Source organism: Somniosus microcephalus, unplaced genomic scaffold, assembly GCF_052327205.1.
Source record: "Somniosus microcephalus isolate GS21.2 unplaced genomic scaffold, FLI_Smic_1.0 unresolved_chr1, whole genome shotgun sequence".
Lineage (NCBI taxonomy): Eukaryota > Metazoa > Chordata > Chondrichthyes > Squaliformes > Somniosidae > Somniosus > Somniosus microcephalus.
The window spans coordinates 175,063,424-175,074,663 of NW_028225179.1; the positions used below are offsets into that span (position 1 = coordinate 175,063,424).

The 11,240-nt window shown below is 46.1% G+C and overlaps 1 protein-coding gene across 1 annotated transcript; it reads right to left on the reverse strand.

Moving 5' to 3' along the window:
• Positions 1 to 301: 301 nt before the first annotated feature.
• On the reverse strand, positions 302 to 10,243 carry LOC147096601 (uncharacterized). The gene is made up of 4 exons (XM_085974140.1): positions 10,177 to 10,243; positions 3,320 to 3,412; positions 2,143 to 2,205; positions 302 to 626 (listed from the first exon to the last, which is right to left on the reverse strand). The coding sequence occupies exons 1-4, from the start codon at positions 10,183 to 10,185 to the stop codon at positions 480 to 482; spliced, it is 312 nt and encodes a 103-aa protein (XP_085830266.1). The 5' UTR covers positions 10,186 to 10,243; the 3' UTR covers positions 302 to 479.
• Between the last annotated feature and the right edge of the window lie 997 nt (positions 10,244 to 11,240).

Here is an 11,240-nt window from a genome sequence, read left to right on the forward strand (position 1 = left end):
TGGATAGGATAGAGTTAAAACGCCATTGTACATTGATTACTGTTTGTAAACAGCAGTGGGCCAGGGAAGTGGAGTGGTGGTAATAGTGCTTCTGCACTCCCAGCACCCATCACAGGTTTTCACAACTGAAGCTCTCTCTTATGCGCCCATTGAATTAATGGACAGAAAATCACAAGACAGCCGTGCACAATTTCATGCTATGCGCTTCTGGCCTGGACCAGTGGAATTTTCACCCCAGCTATTTGTGCAATTTGGAAATTGCAGGTCAGACAATTAACAAGGAGTCCTATGGGAAACCGAACATGAGCTAATGCTCGAGACACCAAGCGAACGAGCACACCCGCAGGTGTTGAGCAGAGAGGTGGGGAAGATGCTGGATTTCAGACCATCCAGATCAAAAGAAGAATTCAACCAGAAACAGATTTTCGACAAATAAATTTTATTTACAGAAGGCTAGAATATAATTAGGTGAGGATTATTCATATAATAAGGGATTCATCAACTTGGTGTGCATTCTCACTTTGAGAGACTAGGTGGGGAATCTCTCCGTCACCAGTTAGATATTCGAGTGTATCATTAAGATCTTCTTCACCCAGCCTGGCATGGTTTTCCTTGGTAGCAGAGACCTGAGGAGACAGTAGTCATTTTAACATATCGATATGTGCACCATATCGGACCTGCATGGTGGCTGTACCTACCTGCACCATCAGCCAAACAAAATAGCCAGGCTCGCTTATAAGTATTACAAAGCGCTGGTTAGGCCACAACTGCAGTATTGCGTCCAGTTCTGATCATCACACTTTAGGAAGGATGTGAAGGCCCTCGAGGGTGCAGAGGAGATTTAGCAGAATGGTTCTGGGGAATTAGCTACAAGGACACGTTGGAGAAGCTGGATTTGTTTTCATTAGAGCAAAGGAGGTTGAGGGGTGATTTGATAGCGGTGTAGAAGATTATGATGGGTTTGGACAGGCTAGACAGGGAAAGGCTGTTCCCACTAGTTGATGGTACAAGGACTGGGGGACAGAGATTTAAGGTTTTGGGCAAGAGATACAGGGGGGAATGTGAGGAAAAACTTGTTTTTACGCAGCGAGTGGCGAGGACCTGGAACTCACTGCTGATGGAAGTGGTGGAAGCGGAGACACTCTGTTTTCAAGAGGAGACTGGATAGGCACTTGAGGGAAATAAACTTGCAGGGCTACAGGGATAGAGCGGGGGAATGGGACTGACTGGATTGCTCTGCAGAGAGCCGGCATGGACTCGATGGGCCAAATAACCTCCCTTCTGTGCCTTTATGACTATGATCGAGAGTGAGCGAAAAAGCGAGAGCACGAAAGAAATATAGTGAGAGAGTGAAAGAAAGAGAAAAAGCGAGAGATAAAAGAAAGTTGCCATGTCTCTTGACAAGGGTGACTAATGATGGTGTCCTTGAAGGAACAACAAAAAAGGCAAGTGTTGAGGAGTCTGATGAAAAAAAAATGACACACTGGAGGTACATGGCTCAGAAGGCATGAGGAACATTGTTACAATCTGAGAAAGTGAACGGTCATAGATCAAGTAACAGGTAAAGAATGTGACTAGAAGTAATGATGGAACGGACAGGTGTAACATTAAGGGCTGTCACCATCTACCTGTGTAGAGGCTATGAAGGGTGCAGTGCACTGGTTAGCAACCTCCAGAGCAACAGTTAGTTAATAGCATTTTTACATTTGAAAGATGGGCCAAGTTTTAAAGCCAAAATGTGAAGGCTATGCAGGAGACAATGCTGGCAATTATCCCACATGAATGGCAAGAGAAATTTAGGGTTCAATTGCCCCCTCAATAGGAGAATGCCGTTCTCTTCCTCCAGTTATCTTCTTGTATGGTCTTCCCATGGAATGTCCCACCTATGGCCAAAGGGGCAAGTGTCTCTTTCCAATGCTGCTCTCAACTTGGCTGTTGAGGTGTGAGCAGAGCGGAGTGATTGCTCCATTTCCTTGCTTGGAAGAGCAGAGGTCTCCACTCAGTGGCCATCAGACAGCAGCGAGCGTCAAATCCAAATAGGACGACTTTTTTTTTTTTTGGAGATGGTAACAGTCACGTGGATCAATGGCTGCTTAGCAACAAAAGCTACAGATTGGTTTTCATACAAAATCGGATAAATACCTCATCATCATCATCATCTTCTCTGTGGATTTCTTTCCAATCTCCAAAATGAGCCCAAAGGTCCTAGATGGACACAAAGGAAGTTGTGGGTATATTGACAGGCATGTTATCGGCCTGGAACATTTCTTCTCGTGAGTTTTGAGCTCAGAGGTATGCTATTGCTGGGACATATATACCAAGTCACATAACCGTCCCACATGGTCACCATCTAGGGTCAGAGTTGCAGATTGGGCAAAGAACTGAAGGGAATCCAATACACATGGAACTGCACCCAATGATGGGAGAAAATTAAAAGGGGAACACACACACAAATTACGTTGTGTTTTGTTTAAAAAAGAGAGACTTGATCACTTGGAGTTTGACTGGAACAGTCCAAACAAAATTTGAATGTTAGATCTGTACCAGATGGCAGAGATAGAGGATCTGCAACTGAACAAAAGGCAAATGCATACTTTGATCTTCCTAGTTCACTGCAGACAAAAGTCAGGGGCTTGTATTAGCTTTCCAATCCTTGGAAGGTGGGCTCAAAATCCCTACAAGACTGCAAGGCTTTCTCTGCCCACTTAAAATGACACAGGAACCAACCTAGATCTTAAATAAAGCTACATTGTAATATGACTACAGGAAACTCTCGTTTAAACGGCGCCTAAATATCAGGAATTCTCTATTAACCGGCAAAATAAAACAACACCTCAATAACCGGAAATGTTGCCGAGTCCGAGTCTGCCGCAGTGACTGAGTTGGTCACTGAGGGTAGTTCTCCAAACTGCCACTACTCTGCTTCTTGGAGCTGTCGGAAATCTGAGTAATCAGTAACAGGAGTCTGACTCTCCTGCGCTGTATATAGTTGTTAACAGTAAAACAAAACTTATACAGTAAAGTAATTAAAGAGTTATGGATTACCCTCAACTGGCAGTACTGTACTTAATCAAGCATCTTCCACCATCCATTTAACAACATTCTGTAGGTGAGTACCCAATTACTGTATACTGCACATCTTGATTTTTAAAATTTTTGTTTGTTAAAAATAGCCTCGGTAGATAAACCTCTCCGTCATCTGGAATTTTTAATCAATCGGCACAATCCCGGTCCCGTCAGTGCCGGATACCAAAGAGTTCCCTGTACTACCATTGGGGTTGGTCCGCATACAGAAGTTAAAACAGAGCGAGGAACTCACCAGGGCACAGAGTGTTTTGGACCCACTGTTGAAATCTGCCACTTGGTGCCTCCCAGACTGATCACCCACATGATTGATGTTCTTCAGGTTTTCCTGTAGAGAGGAGGAACTGTATATATTGGAAACCAATAAAACTAGAAGAGGTTTGCCACTGACCATCTTGGTCCACTTAGAGGGCATGGTACCAGTTGACTGAGGCATTTACTAGTCATGATCATGGATACCTTATGGCTTGGACGCCACTGAAGGAGAAGAGTACTTCAGAATGGTTACAGCACAGTAGGAGGTCATCCAGCCCATCAAGCCCACACCAGCTCTCTGCAAGAGCACCTCAGCGAATCCCACTGCCCTGCCCTTTTCCCTGTAGCCCTGCAATTGTTTCCCCCCCTTCAGGTACTTATCCAATTCCCTTTTGAATCTGCCTCCACCACCCTCTCGGGCAGGGCATTCCAGATCCTAAACACTCGTTGCGTAAAAAAAAAGTTATCCCCTCGTGGCGCCTTTGGTTCTTCTGTCAATCACCTTAAATCTGTGTCCTCTGTTCCCATTGGCAGAAGGGTCAAGAACCAGTTTCTCTCCACCTACTCTTGTCTAGACCTCCCATTTATAGTGGGTTGCACTGTTCATACAATCACACCATTAGCAAATACCACCCCCCCCCCCCCCCCCCCCCCCAAGCTCAAATATAAGACTCCGAGCTTGATTATTCCAATAATAACCCACTGCAGATTGAATTGTGGTAATACCAGATTGATTAGGTCAGAAATAATACCTCTCCAGCAGAGGGCAGCAGCAGAAATAAAGAAAGAACTTGTATTTACATACAGCACCTTTTACAACCAAAACACTTTGCAGCCAATGAAGTACTTCTGAAGTATAGTCACTGTTGTAATGTAGGAAACACAGCAGCCAATTGAGGGCAGACTTGGTTTAACATCTTTTCCAAATTAAACAGCACCTCCAACAGTGCAGCACTCCCTCAATACTGCACTGAAGGGTCAGCCTAGATTATGCACTCAAATCTCTGGAGTGGGGCTTGAACCAACAACCTTCTGAGTCAAAGGCTACCACTGAGCCAACACCATCACCTAGTGGTAATTGTAGTGTATGTGCCTTTAAGACAGAACTACTTTTGCAGCTCCTGTATACTGTAGTACCGGCAGTGACCACACCTGTATATAAGCCTTGCGAAACCTCTGTACCCCCAGTCTTGAGACTGCCCTCCTCCAGTAAATACCTGTTTATCGTGAAGTTACAGCATCCGTGTGGTTATTGAAAAACAGCATAACTCTCAGAATCACGGATCTAACAGAGGCGACGAGTGTCGATTCGAATCTACCTGCAACTCTGCATTTCCCTTCGAGGATTCACTCCGGGAGGGCGGAGTAACAAAAAAAAAAAAAAGTCGAGGTCAGGAACACGGGCGTCGACCACGAGCAACCGCCCAGTCGTCCGGCAGAGAGTGAACATCGCAGGGGAGGCTGTGGAGAGCCGGGCTTGGTTCCCCAGCCACGACGATCAGCAAGAGACTGACGACAGGTCCAGCGCAGACCCTTCCCAGACAGCAGCGGCTGGAGCCGACCGATGGCAGAGAGAAAGCCGAGCAGCGTCGACGGGGTAAGACAGAGAGAGGGTGAAGTGCACAGGGCGCAGCTGGGGGTTGAAAACCGAGCGGCGGCGAGAGAAAAAAAAACAAACCAGAGAGAGAGAGAGAGAGAGAGGGAGAGGGGGGGGGGGGAGGGTAAAGCAACAGCCGGGTTCAGGACCGAGCGGCATCGAGAAAAAAAAAAAAAAAAAACGCGCAGAGCACAGCCAGGGCTCAAGGGCTGAACAGTGTTCGCGGGGAGAAGAAGGGAGAGCACGGGAGACACCATTGAGAAGGAGGAAGAGCGTGGGAGACGCCATTTTTAGAAGCCGCAGCGGAGAAGAAGGGCGAGCACGGGAAGGAAGGAAAGCGCGGGAGACGCCATTTTGTGCCAGCGGAGAAGAAGGGGAAGCGCGGGAGATGCCATTTTTGACAGTTAAATCACACCCAGGGATGCCGAAGAGCGGCAGTATCTCTACGTTCGACAATGAAGTCGAAGATTGGGTGACATATGTGGAACGTATTGAGGTGTACTGCAGGGCGAATGAAGTGCCAAATGTTAGTAAAGCACTGGTTTTGTTAAATTCCATGGGTGCAAAAACTTATGGGTTACTGCAAAATCTAATAACCCCAGAGAAGAATTTCGAAAGCATAGTAGAAATCCTACAGGACCACTTAAACCCCACACCGCTGCTGATAGCAGAACAATTTAAGTTCCATAAAAGGAACCAACACAAAGACGAAAGCAATGCTGAGTACCTAACGGAACTGCGCAAGCTATCGAAACACTGCCAGTTTGGAGCGGGACCAGCAGATACACTAAGGGACAAGTTTGTGTGTGGGCTACAAAGTGAAGGAACCCAGAAACTGCTTCTATCAGAAAAGGATCTGACGCTGGACAAGGCTTTCAGTATGGCAGTATCACATGAAGCAGCCGCAAGGGGAGCTGCAGAGATACAACGGAGACCGCAAGAATATGGCACCAACGAAATGACCTATGGAACAGGGAAGTGCTACCGCTGCGGCAGAACAACACATGACCAGAAAGATTGTTGGTTCAAGGACCAAGTGTGCAGACAGTGTGGAAAAGCAGGACACATAGCAAGAGTCTGCAGGTCTGGGAAGACAACCAACAGTAAGAAATCTCCACAGGAGAAGTACAAAAAGGTACACTAGGTGATGGACAGTGGTTCAGACGAACAGAAAAGTGACACAGACTCCGGAAGCAAGGAGCTGGGTTGTCTGAAACTACATAAGGTAACCAAAATGGAGGATCACCAGACTATCTGGGTTACACTCAAGATAGACGGAGTCCAAGTGAAAATGGAAATGGACACAGGATCAGCCCATCAGTCATAAACCAAAGGGACTGCAAGCGGCTATTTTCACATATACCCTTGAGAGCTACAGAGATTGTCTTGAAGACGTATACGGGGCAAAAAGTCTACCCCAAAGGAAAAATAAGGATGAAAGTGATATATAAAGGCCAGGAAATACCTAAAATGGATATATATGTATTGCCAGATGGAGGACCACCACTGCTAGGATGTGAATGGATCCGGAAGATACAATTAGATTGGCATTCCATACAGGCACTGAAGGTTGAGGCCAAAAAGGATGACGACGTCACACCTGGACGACTGTCAAAAATGCTAACTGATGCACAAGAAGTGTTCCAGGAGGGACTCGGAACACTAAAAGTCATAACAGCAATAATTAAAATAGAGGAAAATGCAAGCCCAAAGTTTCTTAATGCCAGACCAGTGCCTTATGCAATCAGACCAGCTGTCAAAGCAGAGCTGGAAGGGTTGGAACGTTCAGGAGTACTGTCCAAAGCGGACTGGAGCGAGTGGGCTACACCCATCATTCCTGTAATGAAGAGGTTGTTGAGTAATACGCCCGGGGAACCAAAGAAGGTCGGCATCTGTGGGGATTTTAAGGTGACAGTGAACCCAGTCCTTCACATGGTACAATATCCGCTTCCACGAATGGACGATATTTTCGCCTCGCTATCTGGAGGTAAACGCTTCACCAAAATTGATCTAGCCCAGGCGTACTTGCAAATGGAAATAGAAGAAGCTTCGAAACAATACCTTACGATTAACACTCAAAAATGTCTCTATCAATACAACCGGCTGGTGTTCGGGGTAGCCTCGGCTCCGGCTATCTGGCAAAGGGCAATGGATCAAGTCCTGCAAGGGATTCCAGGGACCCAGTGTTATTTGGATGACATCTTGGTCATGGGCGAAAATGACAGTGATCACCTCGCCAACTTGGAGAAGGTGCTAACCAGATTAAAGGAGTATGGGCTACGAGCTAATCGCCACAAGTGCGAGTTTTTCCAGAAACAGATCTCGTATTGCGGCCACGTCATCAATGAAGAGGGGTTACATAAGTCCCCTGAAAAGATTGAGGCAGTAGTCAAGGCTCCAGCACCGGAAAATGTGTCACAACTGAGGTCGATCCTCGGGCTGGTAAACTATTACCACAAGTTCTTACCAAATTTGTCCACGGTATTACACCCACTGAACACCCTACTGCAAACAGGGGTACCATGGAAGTGGGATGACGAACGTAGACGAGCTTTCCTGAAGTGTAAAGAATTGATCACATCAAAAGAGGTGTTGGCCCATTTCAACCCAGCGCTACCAATTCGTTAGGCATGTGATGCATCACCCTATGGTATTGGAGCGGTGCTGTCGCACAAATTCCCAGATGGGTTGGAGAGGCCAGTAGCCTTTGCGTCTCGGTCACTAACCTCAGCCGAGCGCAACTACGCCCAGATTGACAGGGAGGCCCTCAGCCTAGTATGGGGAGTAAAAAAATTCAACCACTATCTGCATGGGCAGAAGTTCACCTTGCTGACTGACCACCAACCACTTGTCTCCATCTTTAATCCTAAGAAGGGCGTTCCAGTGATGACTGCACAACGGTTACAAAGATGGTCCCTGTTTCTAGGGGCGAATCAATATGAAATAGAATATAAAGGCATGAAACAGCATGAGAATGCTGATGGGCTATCGCGCCTGCCACTGCCTACTGTGGAGGAAGCACCAGCAGTGGACCCTATCGAGATATTTTATTCGTCAATAATGGAACGATTGCCAGTAACGAACGCGGATATAGAGAAGGAGACCCGCAATGATCCGACGCTGTCTCGGGTATATGATTTGACGGTGAGGGGATGGCCAACACATGGCGACTCACTGTTGCCAGCATTCTCATCCAGAAGAGAACAGCTGTCAGTATGCCAGGGGACAGTGATGTGTGGATCCAGAGTGGTGATTCCACCCAAGTTAAGGGACAGAGTGCTAAATGAGCTACATGAAGGTCATCTGGGGGGAGTGAAAATGAAAAGCCTTGCTAGGGCTTATGTGTGGTGGCTGGGAATCGATCAACAAATCGAAGACCTAACTAAGAGCTGCTTAGGATGCCAGAAGGTCCAAAATGCACCACCACATGCCCCTCTACACCCATGGGAGTGGCCCTCCTCTCCATGGCAATGGGTGCATATTGATTTCGCTGGTCCATTCATGGACTCAATGTTCTTAATAGCAGTGGATGCTCAAAGTGGCCTGAGGTGATAAAAATGTCCTCAACCACTACAGAGAAAACAATTGCAGTCCTACGGACCATATTTGCCAGAAACGGTTTGCCAGAGCAGATTTGCTCTGATAATGGACCACAGTTTGTGTCCGAAGAGTTTCAAAAATTTATGAGAAGGAATGGGGAAAGGCATTACACATCCACCCCGTATCATCCAGCCACAAATGGATTGGCTGAGAGGTGCGTACAAACCTTTAAGAAGGCGATAAAGGCCACGTGCGACGATGAAATTCCACTACAGCATAAGATGGACAATTTCTTATTAGCCTACCGAAACGCGACACATGCAGTTACCAACCAGACCCCGGCCATGATGTTCTTTAATCGAAGGTTGAGATCTCGTCTGGACTTTCTCAGACCAAATGTGTGAAGAAATGTTGAGGACAAACAATTCCAGCACATCAATGAGAAGCCGACAAGGAGCTTCAATGTAGGACAACCAGTCTTGGCCCGTGACTATCGAACAGAGGAATGGCAACCCGGAACGATATGCACAAGGCAGGGGCCATTAATGTACACAGTGGATGTCAGGGAGAACATTGTGAGACGCCACGTCAATCAGATCTTAGCATCACAGGAACGCATCAACCCCATGTCTCGAGTACCTGGGGATGAACCCGACATGCCGGTAGCATCTACCTCAGAACCAGTAGCAGTGGAACCCGATGAACTACCCGATGAAAAGGGGTCAGAATCGTCTCTGCACCAAGAACAAGAACCTCAGGAAAGGCGCTATCCCGAAAGGGTCAGGAAGCCGCCCCAAAGACTGAATCTATAAATGGACTATTGTTGTTTAATGTGTTAATTTTTATTTGAATATTAGGGGTACTACTAATCTAAGGGGAGGAATTGTAGTGTATGTGCCTTTAAGACAGAACTACTTTTACAGCTCCTGTATACTGTAGTACCGGCAGTGACCACACCTGTATATAAGCCTTGCACATGCCTCTGTACCCCCAGTCTTGAGACTACCCTCCTCCAGTAAATATCTGTTTATCGTTAAGTTACAGCATCCGTGTGGTTATTGAAAAACAGCATACTCTCAGAATCACGGACCTAACAGTAATATAGCAATGATGTCAAGGTAATAACCTCTCCCCAAGGGGCTTCATCAGAAACCAAATGAGTGGAGCATCCTGGTTAGTATCAGCCATGACACCTGCAAGAGAAATCTATAGTGACAGATGGTAAACAATAGCACCATGGATAACATCTGAAGTCACAAGAGAAGAAGCTCAATAGTTATCATTTGAATCCCAACAAATCTGAGAGCTACTTGCTGGGATTGCTCCAGAGAAGTAGTCAATACTGTTTTAAGAAATAGGAACAAGAGGAGGCCATTCAGCCCCTCTACCCTGTTCCACCATTCAAGGAGCTTATGGCTGATCTGTGACCAAACTCCATTTGTCCCATATTCCTTAATACCTTCGGTTAATAAAAATTTAAATCAATCTCAAGATTTAAAATCAACAATTGAACCTGCATTAATTGCCTTTTGAGAAAGAGAGTTCCAAAATGTCTGCCACTTGAATCAATCAAGTGCAGCTTAAGTTATTCTTGGATCCTCAACACACCTACAACCTGATTGCTTAAAGCTTGCTTGCAGAATTGAACAAATGTTTCACCACAGTAACAAAAAAGACACTATTGCACTTGACCTTCTTACCAGCACCATGTTACAAAACTGATCCAAAAAAGCCAATAGAAATCTGTGGTTTTATCCGAGATCCATTTCATTTTCATTGGCTGCAAGCACCCCACCTGATAATCTCTTGTGTGAGTCAGAGACTGTCTTAAAGAAGTAATCATCTCATTTGATGTTGTGAGGAATTATTATTTTCAAGTCAGCGCACAAACTGGAAAGGGGTTTTACCTCGCGTGAGGCTTTCCGCGGCCGGTGTGCACCAGAGGGACTGGAGGGCAATGTCGATCCAGGAAAGATTACGATTTGGGTGTTTATTGTTTGTGCCCCTTTAAAAAGGGGGAACATTTCTTCAATTACTTTGATTGGGTTGATGAGACTGGGGCAGCCCAGTGTCCTCCTAATTGGCAATTAAGAAGAGTAGAAAAGCTTTCTCTGGTCTCATTGTTAAAGGTTCCAGGCCCTGAAATTCTAGGACTTGGCAGAAGCTTGGTTCTTAATCTTTTATTTAAATCTGGTAATACTTATTACAATACATCAACTTCATAATAAATCCATTACATTCATTAACCACAATAAGGCTAACTTTAACAAAAATCAACTTTAAGATTAACAGTACAAATAAAATAATACATTTTAAGCTGGGTTCTTTGGGTATGGGGACGAGGGGGTTGGGCTGGAATTGGGGGAGGGGCCTGGTTCCATCAGACCTTTTATTCATTTATGGGATGTGGGCATCGCTGGCAAGGCCAGCATTTATTGCCCATCCCCAGTTGCCCTTGAGAAGGTGGTGGTGAGCCGCCTTCTTGAACCGCTGCAATCCGTGTGGTGAAGGTACTCCCACAGTGCTGTTAGGGAGGGAGTTCTAGGATTTTGACCCAGTGACAATGAAGGAACGGCCTATATATTTCCAAGTCAGGATGGTGTGTGACTTGGAGGGGAACTTGGAGGTGGTGGTGTTCCCATGCTCCTGCTGCCCTTGTCCTTCTAGGTGGAAGAGGTCGCGGGTTTGGGAGGTGCTGCCGAAGAAGCCTTGGCGAGTTACTGCAGTGCATCTTGTAGATAGTACACGCTGCAGCCACAATACG

Bases quoted from the DNA above. Each gene is read 5' to 3' on its own strand.
- LOC147096601 (XM_085974140.1), bottom strand. The intron at 2,206-3,319 runs GTGAGTTCCTCG...GTGTCCATCTAG, and splicing joins CCAAAACACTCTGTGCCCTG to GACCTTTGGGCTCATTTTGG. The intron at 627-2,142 runs GTATTTATCCGA...CTGTCTCCTCAG, and splicing joins AAGATGATGATGATGATGAG to GTCTCTGCTACCAAGGAAAA.